A 20000-nucleotide genomic window follows, 5' to 3' on the forward strand; every position below is an offset into this window, starting at 1 on the left:
ATGACAGGTGGTAAGGGACACGGAACTGCATTGTATAGGCCTTATGGTCTCTTGCAGTCTCCTTCATTCTTATGTAGTTATCCTTGTCCTCACAAGCGTGGTCTCGCATTCGCTTAGTTTTGGGTTCGAATCCCGAACTCCTCTCCGATTCCCAGCGCTGACTGTGACTGTCAGTTTCCTGTCTCAACAGTCCCACAATATACAAGACAAAGGTGACGGCTTCGGCCGTAGCTACTCAGCTGCTCCTGGCGTAAGATCCTCACTTGCTTTCCGTCTTCCTTATGTGAACTTCAGTATTGTGGTCAATATTTCTTTCTTTCTTTTTTTTTTCCTCGAGCTGTATCCAGCCATGTATTCAATGCTCTTGACTATATAATTATGCATATTCTAGCATTATTTTTTACAGTAACCAGTTACTGAAAGTCAACCGGCAACTAGAAATCGCCATCTATACAGTACCTATGCTATTTAAATAATTTAGATCACATCTCCCTGGCTGCCGGTGGAAAGAAGTAATGTAATTTTGAATTATGCTTCTATTACATTTCCATTCATGCTGCGAATGTGTGAGCATGTTTTGAGTACACCTAACCAAAGTGAAGGATAAAATGAAAAATGATTATGTTTTGGTGTTGAATTTATTCACGCCCAACCAGAAAATAGAGACAAAAATCGAAAAAGCAATTCTAATCAAAAAAGAAATTCAGCTTAATTTCTCTTGTTGGTCTTGTCTCTTAATTGGTTTCTCTTCATTCATAACAGACCGGTGTTCGTCTGTTGGGTCCCTTGCTCCGGATCAGAACATGATTCCATTGATGAAATGGTCTGTTTTCCTCTGGTAAGCCAATTTCCTACTTTGAAATATGGACTCTTCCTCTTGAAAAGTGGACATTTGTCTCACTGGTGGTCCAGAGTAAAAAAGAATGAAAGTGGGTCGTGAGATCTAAGGGTCCGTTGACCGAAGGTAGTCTCCGGTTTCTAAGAACGGACGGGGCAAAGAAGGAGAACCGAAGATTTGCTTCTGGGAGAGGGGAAGGGGGAGCTGGAACGAAGGAAGACGTGGATAGCTAAGGAGCTACGAGGGGGAGGGTCCCCAGAAGGTAAGGAGGGGACAAGAAGGAAGACATAATGAGGAGGAGGAGGAGGAGGAGGAGAGCTCGGGAAAGGAGCTTTTTCAGCCGAAGAAGAGAACGAGAATCTTCGAGGAAAAGATCTCTTTACTTGCAAAGTTCAGGGTACTTCCCTTCGTAGTCGCAGATTCCCAAGTCTGGAACGAAGGCGGTTCCGGGCGGGCAGCGGAAAGTATGCATTATCCATTCTCCGTAGTCACCCTGAAGGAGAGAAAACAGGAATTACATATACATACAGTCATATATACATTATATATATGTGTATATATATATATATATATATATATATATACATGTGTGTGTGTATGTATGTATATACATACAATACATACATACATACGTAACGAAAACCCTAGAAGCGTATATTCACAAATGCAGGAGTAACAACCAGGAAAGATAAACTAACGAAGCAGAGCGTTTTCGTGTACTTACATCCTTAGTACTAGTAAAGTATACATACATATATATTACTAAAGGAATACTCACGACTGAGCATTCGTAGAAAATGGTGCAGTCGGTAGGGTCAGCGTTGTACCCGACAGTTTTGCAGAGGTTGATAAATAAGGGAGTCGAGAGAGTCGTAGTAGTTGGGGTGGTCTAAGATGGAGAGAAAAAAATAAAAAGTCTTTAAGACACAAAAATATATATACATAGTCGTTTCACCCCCAGGTAAACGAGCTTTAGGAATGATGACGTCACGGACTATCTGACGTGTGTGTGTGTGTGTGTGTGTGTGTGTGTGTGTGTGTGTGTGTGTGTGTGTGTGTGTGCGTGTGTGTGTGTGTGTGCATGTGTGAGTGTATGTGTGTGATGTCTTTATATATGGGCGCATGTGAATCGTTATGGGTGTGAATCACGTACTGGGCTTGTGATCGTCAGCTTTACCATCTGGGGTGAGAGGCTTACCACTTCGTATGAATGCATGTATTCATGCACATATGTGCTAATTCTTTTATATATGTGTAAATCTATGTATGTATATACATATGTATGCATGTATATATACATACATACATTTACCAAGGCTTTTTCCCCCTTACAAGTAAGGTAGCCAAAAAGGAAAAGGCATAAATTCATTCCCACCTATTCCATCCCTGAACACACTCCACACCCCTCCACCCTCCTTCTCATCTTAGCACCTCCTGGATGACGGGTCATCCCTGCACCCTGTCCACTGCCGTGGGTCAGAAGCAGTGTCGCAAGACACAGCACATCCACAGTAAGGCCGCTTCATTAAATCGGCGACCCCCCTCTCCGTCCCCCCCATGCATGAAGGAGAAGACGGGGAGAAATCCCTTTGAGCTGCGTCAAAATTTGCTCACACATACTACCTCACCCCCCATCCCCCGCCCATTCCACCTCATGCATCACAACATCATCCATTCACCCCTGTCTTCTGTCCTCTCCCGTCCTTCCTCAAATGACATTCCCCTTTTCCCCAAAGCCCCTTTCACCCCATCCATCCACCTCATCCTAGGACGTCCCTTCATGTTCACTTCCTCCACATCTGCCTTCCATACCTCTTTTACTAGTCTTTCTTTCTATGTGTCCAAACCATCCTAACACTCTTTCATTAACCCTATCTCCCAACCCCCTTTCCACCCCTGTTCTCCTCCTCACCTCCTCATTTCTCACTCTATCCAGCCTAGTAACCCCCACCATACTTCTCAGACACCTCATCTCAAACACATTCAAACTCCCTCTCTCTTCTTCTCTTATGTTCCACGTTTCTGCCCCATACAGTGCTGTTGGCACAATCACTCCTTCATACAGTCTCCTCTTCGCATCCATTCCCAAATGTCTATTCCTCATTACACTTTTTAATCCACCAAGGCATTTACTCGCTTCTCTCAATCTACATTCTACCTCCACCTTCACTCCACCTTTTCCTGCTACACTTGCACCCAAGTATCTAAAACTATCCACTTCCTCCAGTCGCTCTCCCTTAATGTTCACTTCCAGTCTACTGCCACTTTCACCCCTTGTACATCTCATCACCTTACTTTAAACCACATTTATCTTTAGCTTTCTTCTATCACATACTCTCCTTAACTCTGCCACCAGCTTCCTCAATCCCTCCTCCGACCCTGCCACAAGCGCAGTGTCGTCCGCAAACAACAGCTGGCTCACCTCCCACTTTTCTCCATTTTCTTTAACCATCTCCAATCCCTGACCCACTACCCTAGCATTCACCTCTCGCACTACCCCATCCATGTATAAGTTGAACAGCCAGGGCGACATAACGCATCCTTGACGAAGTCCCACCTTTACCTCGAACCACTCACTCTCTCCATTTCTAATCCTGACACAAGCTCTACTACTCTCATAAAAACGCTTGACAGCTCCTAGAAGCTTTCCTCCTATCCCGTATATCCGCAATACCTCCCACAGCGCCTTTCTGTCTACCTTGTCATAAGCCTTTTCCAGGTCCATAAAGGCCCAAAAAACATCCTTCCCCTTTCCTATAGCTTTCTCACATATCTGTCTTACCACAAAAATCTGATCAACACAGCCTCTACCCGTCCTAAATCCACACTGTTCCTCACCAATTACTCCCTCTGTTCCTCTCCTAATCCTCTCAATTAAGATCCTCCCATAAGCCTTCCCAACTACACTAAAGATGCTAATCCCTCTGAAACTACTACATTCACACTTGTCCCCTTTTCCCTTGTTAATTGGAACTATACAGGCACTCCTTCAGTCCTCCGGCACTCTACCCTCTCTCCAGCAAACATTAAATAACCTCACCAGCCAGTCCACCATCACTGTACCTCTTTTTTTTAAAGACATTCTGCATGGCATCCATCCAGACCAGGTGCCTTACCTGCTTTCATCATCTTAACAACTTCCTTCACTTCATCCTTTCTTATTTCTCCTCCAATTTCCTCACTCATCACTCTCATTTTCTTAGCATTTCCCACTGCAGCTATCTTTCCCTCCCTATCCTCCTTCACATTTAGCAACTCCCTAAAATATTCTGCCCATCTTCCCCTTACTGCCTTCTCTTCCATTATCATCTCTCCATCTGCACCTTTTACCTTTTCTTCTCTACTTGATTCGCCTCCTCTTCCTCTCTTAATTTCTTTCCAAAACATCTTTTTATTACTTTCAAAATCTTCTGTCATACTCTTACCCCATTTCACATCTGCTTTCCTCTTTGCCTCCTTTACCTTTTGCTTTACTTCTCTTTTCTTTTCTTTGTACCTCTCATATGACTCCCTCGTCCTATTTTGTAACCAATCTGTGAAAGCTCGCTTCTTCTCTTCTACAACCTTCTTTGTTTCCTCATCCCACCATTCACTACCCTTTATTCTATTTGCTCCTGTCCTTCTTGTTCCACACACCATCCTTGCACACTTTGTGACTCCCTCCTTGAACCATCCCCATTCCTCCTCCACACCTAGTTCTACTCTATCCTTCACTCCATCCCACTCCTCCTTCAGCTTCTTCTTATACTCCTTCTCCTTTTCCTTTTCATTTAAAGAGTTCAATCAAAGCACCTCCCTACCTTTTGTCCCTTTCCTATTCCTCCATCTATTCTCCACTCTCAACTTACCTTCCACCAAAAAATGATCTGATATTCCCCCACCCTCTCCCCTTAGCACATGTACATCCTTAACTCTTCCTATCATAGTCCTATCTACCACTACATAGTCCATTAACGCTCTATCTACCACCCTTCCCTCCACCACACTCTCCCATGTGTACTTATGCTTGACTTTCTTCCGAAACACTGTGTTTGCTATCATCAACTCTCTAGACACATTTCCACCATCAACTCTCCACTACGATTCTTTCCTGGAACTCCACATTTCCCAACCACTCCATCAATTGGATCCTTTCCTACCCTAGCATTTCGGTCTCCCAGTACTATTACATTGACATTTCTCCCTAAATCCTCTATGCACTCATTTAAATCTATCTAAAAGGCCTCCCTTTCTTCTACGCTCTTCTCACTGCCATATGCACTTACAAAAAACCCACATCTCCTTTCCCAGTTTCACCTTCATCCATATATTGTGAATATTTGTATTTGTTCATGAGTGTATGTATTGAAATATGTAGTATAATTCAAAGTCATGTATATATATATATATATATATATATATATATATATATATATATATATATATATATATATATATATATATATATATATATATATGTGTATATGTATGTACATATGAATGTATGTGCAAGAGTAAATCAGTGGTAACTCTTGTATGATTAATCACAAATCACCAGTATTTTGATCAGCATGTATGTTTGTATGTGTATATGTATGTATATTTGTATATACATATATATATGTATGCGTGTATGTATGAATGTATGTATGTATGTATGTATGTATGTACGTACGTATGTATGTGTGCACGTGAGTTTATTGTGAATATTTGTATTTGTGTATGAGTGTATGTATTGAAATATGTAGTATAATTCCAAGCCATCTCTTATTCATAAAAACAGTAAAGTCAAGGGTAAGCAGCTTAAACTCTTCCCCCTTTGACTTGTCTAGTTCCCATTAATATCAAAACATTAAACAGGAAAAGATCTCCACATTATAAAAGTGAAATACTAATTCATGAGATTGGACTAAAGTCAACTCTGAACTCCCCTTTCCGCTCCCACTCCTCTCTCTCTCTCTCTCTCTCTCTCTCTCTCTCTCTCTCTCTCTCTCTCTCTCTCTCTCTCTCTCTCTCTCTCTCTCTCTCTGTCTGTCTCTAATATGAGCGTCTCTTAGAATGACTCCGCTTGCCTCCTGAAAGAGAATTACTTCCAGTGAGGATCGTGCGTGCTAGGTATTCGCCTTACCGGAGCGCTGGGGTCAAAAGGCGTGGTGGTGGTCGGCGGGAGGGTGGGCAGGGGTCCTCCTCCAAGGAGGGTCGAGAAGATGGTCTTGATGAGGATGAACTCGCCGTTGCCGCACGTGTTGTGGAAGTCGTCAGTGTCAATGGACCACACCATGCCGCCCATCAGGTTATTATCAGCAGCGTACTTTGCCTAAAAGAAGCGAGAGTTCGCTTTATCCGAGGGTCTGACGCGGCCTTTGGACAGTACCTATTTACCGACAATGTCTCAGATATATTCAGTAATCATGATCACGTTAGGCTGGTGCTAAAGATCAAAGAAGGAGCCGCAGAATCTCTGAGTGGTACTAAGAAAATATGTGACTGAAAGAATTCCGTGTTGGCTAACAGCCTGGGAGCGATGAAATCAAATTCAGGACGTGATGAAAAACACTGCTCCCTCTAGCCATGTAGCATATCAAGTCTCTGTGATTAGGTGCTAGGGTGGTGGGGTGTCTCAACATGACTAGTGGTGGGTGCTGAGGTTGGAAATGGTGAAAAAACGCCGGTCCGGTCCAGAGGAACCTCTTGGTCTGATAGAGCTTCGTTACCTTGGTGGTGATGGACTCGATGTGTTCATAACCGCACCACTGGCGGTCCTTGTAGGTGTAAGGAGCCATCATATTGGGATCATCCACGATGGTCCAGCCGCCCTGCATCTGCTTCTCACAGATCTGGAGGAGAAGAACGAGACTGAAAACAAAACATGCGAGAGGAGTGGGAGTTTGTTAGTTGTAGCCTCGCCACGGTGTCTTGTGGACAGCCCACCCACGCTCGGTGGAGAGTCTTGGGGGTAAGCCGAGCTGGGTATTCCCCTTCTTGTTTGTTTTCACCCAAACATACCAGAAGCCTTTAGGGTAAAGGTAAAGAAATGGGTCACTTTTGGGTTTCCACGACTGTCCAGCGTCAATCTGGGATGAGGGCGGTTTATTCATTTAGTTATATTTGTTTATTCTACTTATTCATTTATATATTTACTTATTTTTTTACATTTCCAAACGCCCCAGCGAGGACCCCTGAGGTACTCTCCGCCCGTCAGTGCCCCCACCTCCCTCCCTCACTCCCTCCTTTCCTTACTCCTCCCATTCTCCCTGCTTCTCCCTCTCTCCCCCTCTCCCTCTTTTCCTTCTTCACCTTTCCTCTCCCTGCTCCCTCCCCTACCCCTTTCCTCTTCTCATACCCCTTCCCTGTTCCATGTTTCACCCTCACCACCTTCCCTTCTCCCTTACCCCTTCCTTCTCCCTTCCTTTCCCTTCCTTCTTTCCCCGCTCCCCTCCTCCTCCCCCCCCCCAAAAAAAAAAAATACAAGAAGACAAAAAAAAAATAAAATAAAAAAAAAAAATCCAAGGAGGAAGAGGAACCTCTCGCCAATATGCTTCTTACCTCCCAAGAGGCAAAAGACGAAGATTAACAAGACACCCGTGCCTGTCCTATTCCTCCACTTCTTCTTCCTCCTCTTCCTTCTCCTCTTCATCCATTTCCTCTTCCTCCACTTCCCCATCCTTCTCCTTCTCCTTTCCTTCCTCGTCGTCGCCTCTTTTTCCTTTCCTCCTCGTCTTTCTCCTCATCTTCTGCATCTCCCTTCTCCTCCTCCTCCTCCTCCTTCTCTTCGTCCTCCTCTTCCTCATCCTCCTCTTCCCCGTCGTCATCTCATTTTCCTCCCCTCTTTCTCCTCGTCTACGTCTTTCTCCTCCTCTTCTTCCTCCCCCTTCCTCTTCTCCAGCCTCCTCGTCCTCCTCCCCATCTCTGAAGACCCCTGAGGCCTCATCTTCATCAGTCTTACTCTCTTTCTTAGAGTTTCTCTTTAGGACGTATAGCCTTCCTCCACTCCCCTCCTAAAACAACAACTTGCCCCCTTTTAATCCCCCACCCCACCCTCTCTCCAGAACAAGAATTCTACCCAATGCTATGTTCCCTCCCCTTCCCCCCCTTCATTATTATTATTATTTTTTTTCTGGGATGAAATGTCCGCCCCGATTTCGTTTGCCTGACGGGATTTGGCCTCAGTCTTCCGAATGTGTCCTTCCTTGTCCTTTCTCAAGTGTGTATCTTTGTTGGCAGTGCCCTTTGCCGAACCTTTGGGAACCCTCAAGTGTTGTCGATTGTCCTTTGTTGAGACTCTGACAACTCATAAATGTTGTCAATGGTATTAAGTCAGAAGCTAAACCCAAATATGCCCCCTTGGAGGGAGCGGTTGCCTTCCATCACATAAATGAAACCGTTCGTCAGATAAAATAAACGACTAAATTTATAGAATGTAGCGTCAGAGTTGATCGACATTTGTTTGAGAAGTTTTCAGCTTCTTTCTGTAGAAAAAAAATTCTTTGGGTGAATAAAATCCCCTCACGGTAGCTCAAATAGATGTGAATGGGAGTACGAGAAGGTTTAGTACTCCTAGGCTGAGAAAAGGCCAGTATAGCGTTGTAAAACTCTTTCAAAGTACCGAACTCATTCACAAAAACGTTTTTTTAAAAACATTGACCTCCCTTGAAATAATCTCTTTAAATACACAATAACCTTTTTTCTTATTCATTGACCTATTTTGCAATGACATCTCAAGTAGGCAAAACTGTCCAATTTTGAGTTAGAACTTGAGAGAACACGTCGTGAAAGAAAACACAAATTGTCCAGTTATACCCAAAGTCGTTCATGCGACATGACGTCACGAGGCGGCTTGACGTCATACAGAATCTCCGCCCCCTTTCAAGTGGCCAGCTTCTATAGATTCAGTCATTGAGCATAACACAACACTTTATCCTAAGAGCCGTACTTTTAAAAGTTTTCATCGCGAACGCTTTCTACCATATAAAAGTAGATTTTTTACTAACTTTATTAGCTCTACTTATGAAGATTAAATGTAGATTTTATAGAAAAGCCAATATGCTAGATTACATATTAGAAAAAAACAAAGGAAATCCTACATTCTGAGGACAGAAAGTTTCCGCCAGGGCCTGCTAAATTTTTTTTTTTTTTTTTTTTTTTTTTTTTTTTTTTTTCGAAAGTAGGGCTCTAAGTGTGAACCTTGAGCGACTCACCTCGTTGTAGCCCATGAACCCAGGATCTCTGGTGTAAGGTCCAGCCATTCCCGCCTGAGGGGCCGGGTCGTAGACATCGTGGTTCTCGGCTCTCTGGAGGGTGAAGCACCTGCCATAGAGACCCATGCCCATTGCGATCTTGCTGGCCGGGGCTCCCAGCTTCAGCCAGTACTGGATGGCGAAGTCCTGTGAGAAAGGAGAAAGAAGGACAAACGTGAATTATTATCTCTTGTCAGAGGGAGGGAGGAGAACAGACGTGGGTTATTCTACCTCCCGTAGGATAAAGAGAGAAAATCAAAGATGGTGTTTTGTAAGTTAGGAGAACAAACATGGGTTATTTCATCCCCTGTGGGAGGAAGAGGAGATCAAAGATGGTCTTCTGTAAGTTGTTCTTTAATCTGTAAGGAGAAAGAAGAGATCAAAGATAATGTTCTTCTGTGAGGGAGAACGGAGCTGGGGTTACTTTTTTTCCTGTAGTAGAGAAAGAGGAGATTGATGGTTGCGTTCTGATGTTCTGTAAGGGAGGAGAACGAGAAGAAGCGGGGGGGGGGGGTTCCTATAGGAGAAGAGGAGGAGATCGATGGTTGTGTTCTTGTGTAAGGGGAGTGTCAGGCCTCGGTTGAAGACAAGGTTGTCGATCTGTTAGTCTACAAATTGAGTGAACTGAAGAATTAGATATTTTCTCGAAGATTAGAGTTTTTGTAAATGTATGTGCTGCATGAGAAAGGAGAAGAAGAAGAAGGTAAGGTGCCTACACCAGGAGGCGCATAGCTAATGCCAAAGCCGTCCTTTTTGCCCTAATGGGCACTGCCGGGAGAGGTAACAGTCACTGCTGGAAATAGGAGAGGAGTGCGGGATTCAAACCCACAACTAAGCGGATGCGAGACAAGAATGCCTCCGAAGGCTGACTACAATTTGAAGGGAGATTGTATTATTTGTTTCCACGCCAGAGGGTTGTGAGAATGACTTTTCTTATGCGACGCTATTGGGATGGACTGGTGTTGGGCAAGAAAGAAGCCACGAGAGAAATGAACAAAAAGCAAAAGAGAAAAAAAAAAAACAAGAAGAAAAAAGGAACATGGAAGAAAAGGAGAAAGGGGCAGACCTTGTAGGCGTGATTAGTCGTGGACGTGCGAGGGTAGTCGCACCAGTTATGTAACCTTTGGTTGGTTACACAAGTGGGGTCCAGAGGAGATAAAGCATAGTTAGACTTTGTATTTATTGAAACAGGCGTTTCTGGTATATACAGATAGGAGATGTAATCCCCCAATGGGACAGTGTCTCCCCTGGTGAGTCTAAGGGAAAGTGTCTTCCCTAGTCTCCTCTCTATCTCCTTCTAGGGGAGAGTGTCTACCCCAGTCTTCTCTATGGCGACGCAGTCGCCATTTATATATGTGAATTATGGCTATCTGGCATATTTGGTGTGGGTTGTCAGTTAGGTCAATGAATCTGGGATTCATACAACATTATTTGTCTGTTTGTTGCATTTCAATGGATGTATATAATCAATGGATGTGCCTTGACACGATGTATGGATTGTAGTTACGTGTATGTAGCTTGGTAGATTTAAAGGAATGGTTAATCATCTGTCTGGCGACACTATGTACTTGTGTCGGTGACTTCCGGTGGACGCTTGCATGATGTGTTTGCATGTCTGACTTAGATGTTTACGATTAGGAAGTGTGGAGGTCAGCAAGATTGGGTAGGGATTGCCAAGGTCAGTGCCTGTCGGGCACCTTGTATGCATGTTGATCACGTGTCAGGCATGTAATATAATGGTTAATTAATAAGGATATAATGTATGTGTGTATGTATGTATGCATGTGTGTGTCTATGTGTGTATATGTATGTATGCATATGTGTGTGTATGTGTGTATGTATGTATGTATATATGTATGTATGATCCTACCCACCCATACAGCACCAAAAAAAGGGCGAATACTTACCACATTGAAGTAAAGGTTATTTCCTTCATCCTTGGGATGGGCGTAGAGAGGCGTCTGGTGATGGGCGTAGGGATCCCAGGCACCGTGCATGTCGTAGGCCATGACATTGATGATGTCAAGAGCTCTGTCAAAGAAAATAACCACAATTAGAACATTGACACTGTTGGGTCGGTTTGGAGAAAGCGTGTCGGTGTCAGGAAAAGAGGAGGATGAGGCCAACCTGAAGATAGGACTGGGGAGGTGCGTACAGCGAGAGGGTGAAACGTGGAATGTATGAAGAGAGATAAGAGGAAGAGGGAGAGACAGAAAGAGGGGAAAAGAATGCGTGAAGATGGGAAGAGGAAGAGACAGAAAAAGAAGAAAAGAATGTGTGAAGATAGCTAGTAAGAGGAGAGACAGGGAAAGGGGGAAGGAAGGAAGGGGAAGAAAGGGAGAAAGAGAGAGGGAGGAAGATAGGAAAGGAAGTAAGGTAAAGAAAGAGAGGAAGGGAGAGGGAGGAAGAGGAAATGAAGGAAGGGAGGAAGAAAGGGAGGAAGAGAGGAAAGGAGAGTATGAAAAATAGTCTTTTGTGGTATGTCCAAGGCGCGAGTGTTTGTTTTTATTGAGCAATGGGGAGCAACAGGGAATCCCATTTAAAAAAAAAAAAAAAAAAAAAAAAAAAAGAGAATGACATCTTTTCAAATCTCAAGACGAAAATTTATTTCGTCGTAGGTCTTCGAAAAGGAGTAGAATTGTATGACAAACAGATCTATTTCCTTGTTGCTTTTTTTTCTTCTTCTTCTTTGGACCGAGATGAATATGTAAATAAGCCCTTTGTGAGAAGAGGTACTTAAAGAAAATGTTCCGAAACGTAGAACAAGAATCAAACTAAACGCCAAAAAGACCTCCGACGTCTTGGTACATTCTTGTTGGGCATTTTCACAACGGAGGGTCAGTCCCCCTTGGGTAAATAAAATCACCAGGCGACAGCCAGAAGAAAGACTATCGAGAATTCGGTTGAACGTTACGAACACATATAAGGAAATTAGGACGGTGCCCCTTACAGAGGACTTTGTAGAGTGGAATTCTAATAAAACATGCCCTTGGTTCAACTCGCTGGCGGCAGGTTTCGAACTGCCGTCACCTCAACCTCCGCCGCAAACATCTAACCGACGCTCTAACCGGCTCGGTCATCGAGTGTCCGACTACTGAAATGGCAAAACAAACACAAATGGGTTGACCTAGTATGTCACAGTGTGACCTTGCACGTACTCTGCCATAGCAGGGACGTCGTAAGCAGGGTCGATCGTGAGCTTTCCTGCTGATACGGCCGCCGTCAGGAGGTAACCCTTGGAGTGCAGGGCGGCCTTAAGCTCCTGAAGTAGGGAGATGAAGTTCACCTGCCGAAGGAAGTGAGGAACTTAGTATCCTGATGATGAAACACAGACCTAAACAAAGGGAATAACTTAGCATTATCATGACAAGCCAGAGGCTTAACAAAGGGAGGCACTTGGCATCATGAAGACGAAACTTAGGGCTAACAAAGGATGTTTCTTCGATATTGATGGAAAACTTAGTACTTAGGCATCACAAAGGCTATTTCTTTTGCATTGATGGAACTTGAATGCTATAGTAACGAACTAGAGCCATCACAAAAGCTGCGTTTTCATTATTAAAGGAGGCACTTTGACGGTGAACCCCACCTTAACAAAAGATCTCTTCAAAATCAAGGGAGGAACTTAGTAGTACGATGATGAACCACAAGTCTGACAAAGGTTATTTTTATTCAACATTAAGGGAGGAACTTAGTATCAACAAAGGTCGTGCCTTTAGCAATAAAGGAGGAAATTAGTGCTATGGTGACGAATCAGAGACTTAATAACAAAGATCGTACCTCTAACGTCAAAGGAGGAACTTAGTATTAAGTTAACAAAGGCTTAACCAAGCCTGTGTTCTTAAGATTAAGAGAGGAACTTAGTATTATGGTAACGACCCAGAGATTGAACAAAAACTGTCTCTTTAACGTTAAAGGAGGAACTTAGTATTTAGATAATAAAGGCTTAACTATGGCTGCGTCTTCATCACTGAGGTAGGAACTTCAGCACTAGGGTAGGAACTTAGTATCATGAGGATGGGAGTGAGCGACCCATACCTTGTCCTCTGGTTTTCCTCCGCGCTGAGTCGGGTACTCCCAATCCATGTCCAGACCATCGAAGCCGTATTTCGGGAGGAACGCCATCACGCTGTCCACGAAGGTCTTCCTTGTAGCAGGGCTTTTGGCCATCTGAGGGCGAGAGGGATGGTCGAGGTGAGTGAGGAAGAAGAAGGAGGAAGAGTAGATTTCAATTCAAAAGTGTAATGTGGTTGAAAAGTCTTGTGCGAGAGAGAGAGAGAGAGATAAAGAGAGAAAGAGAGAGAGGAACCTAAGATGAGCCGAAGACATACCTCTGAATACCTAGAGGACCCTTCATTCCATCCCCCGATGGCGATGATCGTCTTCAGGTCGGCGTTCTGCTTCTTGAGAGAATTGAAACGGTCGTAGGCTCCTGGCAGAAGAAAAAGAAAAAGGGCCGTGTGTGTGTGTTTAAAATATATACATATACATATATACATATATATATATATATATATATATATATATATATATACATATATATATATATATATTTTCCTTTATTTTTTCATAACATTCTTTATGGCTATGGTTCTTCAAAGTTCATTATCCGTCCCATTGAGACAAATAGCCAGCCTTCTCAGATGAATTCATGCCGATTAAATCAGTGATATGCAATTTATTCTAAGAAGATTCTAGGTCTGATTGTAGAGAAGAAGTTTGTCAGTTGTCTTCCGATGAAAATATTCTGGTTCTCGATGTTGCTGCGACTCCAATTGCATCACATCAAAACACTTTTGTTTTAGATACTACTGAAAACCTATTACTTCTTATCCAAAGATTAATACAGGAACTAACTGGATCATTATCCCATTTTGTAAACCTCAGAGGTTGAGACATGAGCTAAGTGCCATCCATGGCCGATGACTTACCCTTCTTCATCAGCGCGAGCACACGTTTTCTTTTATCCCTTCCGGTTCATTCATGACTGGCGACCTACCCTCCTTCATCAGGTCTCACCTTTGACCTAATTCTCGTAGATGACGTCCATAAGCAGTGATCTACCCTCCTTCAGCAGTACTCACCTTTGCCGTAGTTTTCATAGAGGTCGTTCCAGGGATCCAGAGATATGATCTGGTTGTTCCGGAGACCAGCGAAGCCGTAGATGATGTGGGTACACAGTGCTGGTGGGATGTCCTCAACGTCGAATTTACCCTTGCCAGGTCGGTACACAGCCCAGGACCTGTAGTAACAGACCATGACAGGACCGGCTGTTAGGGAGGAAAAAGATTAAAAAAAGAAATCAAAATTACAGCATTCGGGGAAGAACATGAAAAATTAATGACAATTATCTGCTTCCTAAGGACTCTCTCTCTTTTGCCTCTTCTTTTCCCCCTTGACCTCCCCTGGTATTTCAGGCAGAATAAAATATCTAAGTCAATAACACCACTGAGTGATCATAAGACCCGCTCTCTTCCTAAAAACACACGCCTCCCCCTCTCTTCCCTTCCCATCTCCTCCGTCTCTTCCCTCCCTTGACCTCCGAAACCTTTTCGCACCCTTGTCTTTCGGCGCTACTGTTATTGGAACTCTGGACATCAAGAATTCTCTTTACGAGTGATGTCCGGCTATGTTCCGAGTCTGGCTACACACACGCACACAAGAGGGTAATGAAGTGACCGGGGATCACTCACTGTCTCTCATTGTCTTCTGAACCTACCTCCTCTTTCCATTCCTCCTTCTCCTCCCCCTCCCCTTCTTCCTCACCCTTCTCCCTCCTCCACCTCTTCTCCATGTCCCTTTTCTCCCCCTACTACTACTACTATTACTACTACTACTACTACTACTACTACTACTACTACTACTACTACTACTACTACTACTACTACTACTACTACTACTACTACTACTCTCTTCCTACCCTCCTCACTCTCATCCCCTTCCCCCTTACTCCTCTTCCTCCTCACTCCTCCTTCTCATCCCCTCCTTCTCCTTCCTCTCTTTCCTCTTCCTCCTCCTTCTGCTCCTCCCTTTCCTCTGATGTCGCTCTACTGTGAGAGTTGTTTTCTTCCGCCGATTGCCATTCCAGGCCCCTGGTAGAGGACGCGCCCTGCCCGCGACCTCGATCCCAACTGGATTCCAGGAACCAAAGAGTTCGCATCTGGTACTATCAAGCCGTCGATTTGTATTTACTCTTTTTTTTCACCAATGTTCTCTTTTTTATTTTTCTCTCTTTTTTATGACGAGGCCCTTCTGAGCTGAATAGAATCATTTGTCACTAATCACTGGGTTTAAACGAGTTGATTCTTTTGACCTTGAACACCTAATCCTGCCTAACCTTCCCCCACCCCCGTCACTTCTCCCCTCCCCCTCCCCCTCCACCTCCTTCCTCTCCCCGCCCCCATCTCTCCCTCCACCCCTCTTCCCTACCCGCCCCTCTCCCCCTCCTCCTCCTCCTCCTCTACCCCCAGCCCCTTTCCTTCTCCCCTCTTCCCTCCACTCCCCGCCCCCCCTTCTCCACCCCTCTATCCCTCCACTCTTCCCTCCCCCTCCTCCTCCTCTACCCCAGCCTTTCTCCCTCCCCCCATTTCCCTCCCCTCCCCGCCTCCCTCTCCCTCCACCCCTCTTTCCTACCCGCTCCCTCCCCTCCTCCTCCTCCTCCTCCTCCTCTTCCCCCGTCCTCCTTCTAAGCCCTTCACTAGCCTTTGTAGATTGTCCTTTTCTCCTCCTTAACTGCCTTCTTGTCTTCTTTCGTTTCACTCTCATGTATCTTTGTTGTTCTCTGTCTTTCCTCCTCCTCCTCCTCCTCCTACCCCTACTCCTCTCCTCCTTCTCCCTCGTCCTCCTCTTCTTCCTCCTCCTTCCTCTCTGCCCCCCACCAGCCTGACACCGATGAAACTGGCTGAGTCCAAAGTCAATACACGACCGCATCAAAAGCCTGCAAGTGTAACTTCAAACTTGATGAGAAGTCATCCTGCTTACGTGTCGTAATACATCTGTCATATTTCTTGTTTGAGTGCTGGCTTCATGACGACTGAAAACCTGAAGACTCTCAAAAAAAAATCTTGGAATGAGAAAGGAAGGTTGGACGTAGGAGAGAGAGAAGAGGAGAGTGAGTGAGTTGGCAGGTGAAGGCTGGAGGCCGGTGGAGGCTGTTGGGGGCTGGTGGAGGCCGCTGGGGGCTGGTGGAGGCTGCTGGAGGCCGGTGGAGGCTGCTGGGGGCTGGTGGAGACTGGTGGAGGCTGCTGTGGGCTGGTGGGCCCATTCCACCCAGGGCATGAACGCAGGGAACGTGAACCGCAGGAAGTCTCATGCAAATTGCATGGACTCCATTCTGACGCCTTCTATCTCAGCGTGAACTCATTCAGACTTGAATCCAGCGAGTAAATGCATTCCTCTCTTCCCCTTGTGGGTATGTGGGTGACACTAGATTTCACTTTACTATTGTTCAGTTGTTATTCATTCGTTTGTTTCTATTCTCGAGAAACTTTCCGTCTCTTCTCTCTCTCTCTCTCTCTCTCTCTCTCTCTCTCTCTCTCTCTCTCTCTCTCTCTCTCTCTCTTTCTCTCTCTCTTTCTCTCTCTCTTTCTATTGAAAAGATTATTTCTTAACATTAACAATGGCTATTTATTTCATACCACAAAGGTCTTTCTGCACCTATTGAACTGATCAAATGTTTATGTATGCACTAGTGTCTCTATTGAAGACCTTGTTAATTATTGAGATGCAGAAATGAATTCATACCAGCCTCAAGAACCTTCACATACTCTTTCATCCGAATGGAATTGTGTTTCATTTTCGGCCTTGTGATTTCGCATTATTTTCGACTGAGGAAAAAAGAAAATTCCTATTGAATCGCTCATGGCCATTTGAGATTGTTCTCATCGTATGCAATGCAGGTGTCTCGAAAGCGAATATAAGAGAAACGGAATGAAACAGAAAGGATGAATATGCAAGCTGGGATACCTCTTCTTATCTGCTTCTTTAATTAGCTGCTTGTGTGTTTATTTATTAGTCTTATTTTACTTCTTTACTTTATTTATATACATATCCATTTAATTACCTATTCATTTATTTATCTACTTTTTAGTTATATACCCTCTGTTTCTGTTTACTTATCTACATTTTATATATTCAGTTTTATCTATGTTTTCGTATTTCCTCATTTGATCATTTATGTATTTACGCATTCAGTCATTAATTTATTTTATCTAATTATCAAGTTATCTATTTAATCATTTGTCTATCTTTCTTTTTATATATCTTTTTTATTTGTTTATTTGATCTATTTATTGATTTATTTATTTTTTATCATTTATCTACTTAATGATTGCTTATGACCGATTTTGTTATGAGCCGAGAGATCTCCTGACGTTTTGATTTACTTTTATCATCAAATGCGCTCATTGTCAACACTGTGACGTCACACAATGCATCTATTTTCGTACTTTATCATTGTGATTGTGTTGACGTGATGCAGAATCCCGCCGCTCTCGGATCACAATAGATCTCATGATGTGCCTTTCTTCAACAACAAAGAAACACACAATGTACCAGAACATCAATTAAACTCAGTTTCTCAAAACTAATCATTTCCGATCGTCATAGTTACAACAGGAAATCTAGTTATGAAAAAGGTGAGGAGCCTACGCCAGAAGGCGCTGAGTGACTGCGGCCGAAGCTGTCACCTTTGCCCTGTCATACGATTGGGCTGTTGGGGAAGGTAACTAACAGTCACTGCTATAAAAGAGAAGTGCGGGATTCGAACCCACAATTAAGTGAATGCGAAACCAACACGCTACCGATCATGCCACCGGCGCACGCTAGTTATAATCATATTTGAATAAACCCGAGTCTTACTAAATAAGAAAAAAAAATAATAATAATACGTTTAGGACAATACAGACAGACAGATAACCGAAGAAAAATTCGTGAAAACTGTCTATATTGAAATAGTTTGTCAGATAAATCGTCAACACGAAGTTGAACCAAACAAGACGAAATGTAATGTAATCTTTGCATCCGAGTCGCGGACGCGGCGACAACACCCCCCCCCCCCCGTCAACTTCTACGCCGAAGACAAATTTTCCAGAACACCTCGGCAGGACAACGGACCCTTCCCGGCGCAAATTATCCTCTAAGGCAATGGTTCTTAAAGTTTGGGTCGCGACCCAAAGATGGGTCGCCAAGGTGTTCGAATGGGTCGCCAAGGATTTGTGGACATATCATTTTCCCAATATTCCTATCAAAAATATCATTATGAGTAATAATACTGTGTTAGAATATCTAAATCATCAACATCCAAACGCAGCCTTATAAAGACACAAACGATTTAATTGAGGTGAGGAATATTTTCAACATCTACAATCACTTTAGAATCTAAATTAAATAAAATATTCATGAGGGTATGGGTCGGCAAGGTTGATCTGGACAGGATTTTGGGTCGCTGCGTTAAAAGGTTAAAAACCATTGCTCCAGGGGAACGTTTCCCAACCTTCTCCGACCCTAGCACCCCCTGCAGGAGTCCACCACCCTCTAACTAATATATTACTGGAAGGATAACGGAACGTAGATGTATGCATCGCTTCCTACCACCCCATAGAATTGATTTCAGCACGCCCGGGAGATACTAGTACCCCAGGTTAGGAAACACTACTCTCGGCTGAATAAAATCGTCTGGCGACGGTAACCAGAATAAAATCCTTATGTGTGCCCAAAATAAGCACTGCACGTCATATTTCATTTATCTACTCAACATAAATAATGTCTTACTAATCTGCATACACACCCAGGAGGAGGGAAGGCAAAAGCTAGTTACTTAGTAGCCCTGGAGAATAGGGCTAGTTACTAAAGAACAGGGGTTTGGAGAGAATGGTTAGTTACTTGGCTAAGGGCCAGTTAAGAAAGGGGCAAGAAGGAAAAGGCTAGATACTAAGAGAAGTATCGAGACAAAAGCTACTTGCTAAAGGAGTCATTGAGAGAAGGGCTATTTACTAAAAGTGGGTGTCCACCCAAGGGCTAGTTACTAAGGAGCCTGAAGACAAAGACTTTCTACTAATGGGCATGGTGGCATAAAGGCTAAAAACTAGTTCATCGGGGCTACAAACTGATGCTACTCATCATTCTCGTCTACCAAAGGATATAACGCCATCGGTTATCTATTAAGCCCAGGTGTGGAGGCCAGGGCTAGGTACTAAGGAAACATGAAGACAAAGAGTATCTACTGAAGGGACGTGGTGATAAAAAAGATGAATGAGTCTACGAAAAAAATCTGTTTGAGGTTACTGTATCCTTACTAACCATTATATATATCACATGCCTGGCACGTGATCCACATGCATACAAGAAGGTATCTAGCAGGTACTGACCTTGGCAATTTGATTGATATTCACATCTAATGATACACATCTGACTCGAACGTACATCACGCCACCGCCCAACAAGTACATAGTGTCGCTCGACAGATCATTAACTATTTTCTTATACCTACCAAGCTACATATATGTAACTCCAAACCATACACCATTTCATGACACATTAACCAATATTACTAAACTTACTGCAGTGCAACACACAAATAGTATTGTATAAATCCCAAACCTATATTTTATGGTAAACCCTACACTGATATGCAAGATAGGCATATTCGTATATATAAATCCCGGCGACTGCGTCGCCAGCCAAGGAGATTAGGGGAGACACTCTCCCTTAGACTCACCAGAGGAGACACTATCCCCTTGGGGGATTACTCCCCTCTGCTTAAATGCCAGAACGGCCTGTTTTCAATAAAGATAAACTCCAACGAGACTTTACCTCCCCTGCATCACACTTGTGTAGCTAACCAAAGGCTACATTACAAAAAAAAAAAAAAAAAAAAAAAAAAATTCAGGCTACGAAACAAAAATATCGGTTTTGAGTTACAATCTTTTTATAGGCTACGAAAAAAA

At 43.6% G+C, this 20000-nt stretch overlaps 1 protein-coding gene across 1 annotated transcript in view; it reads right to left on the reverse strand.

Moving 5' to 3' along the window:
* Positions 1-621: 621 nt before the first annotated feature.
* The window catches only part of LOC143026261 (chitinase-3-like protein 1), a 27804-nt gene continuing 8425 nt past the window's right edge, over positions 622-20000 (reverse strand). Inside the window, exons 3-12 of the mRNA XM_076186352.1 lie at positions 14139-14324; positions 13386-13486; positions 13093-13224; positions 12213-12340; positions 10962-11085; positions 9016-9201; positions 6532-6654; positions 5946-6134; positions 1617-1727; positions 622-1331 (exon numbers count right to left, since the gene is read on the reverse strand). Of these exons, the coding sequence (XP_076042467.1) occupies positions 1218-1331; positions 1617-1727; positions 5946-6134; positions 6532-6654; positions 9016-9201; positions 10962-11085; positions 12213-12340; positions 13093-13224; positions 13386-13486; positions 14139-14324 (1394 nt within the window). The 3' untranslated portion in view covers positions 622-1217. The remainder of the gene's footprint in view (positions 1332-1616; positions 1728-5945; positions 6135-6531; positions 6655-9015; positions 9202-10961; positions 11086-12212; positions 12341-13092; positions 13225-13385; positions 13487-14138; positions 14325-20000) is intronic.

This window comes from Oratosquilla oratoria, chromosome 6, assembly GCF_046742065.1.
Source record: "Oratosquilla oratoria isolate Oo_2021 chromosome 6, ASM4674206v1, whole genome shotgun sequence".
NCBI classification, from domain to species: Eukaryota; Metazoa; Arthropoda; class Malacostraca; order Stomatopoda; family Squillidae; genus Oratosquilla; species Oratosquilla oratoria.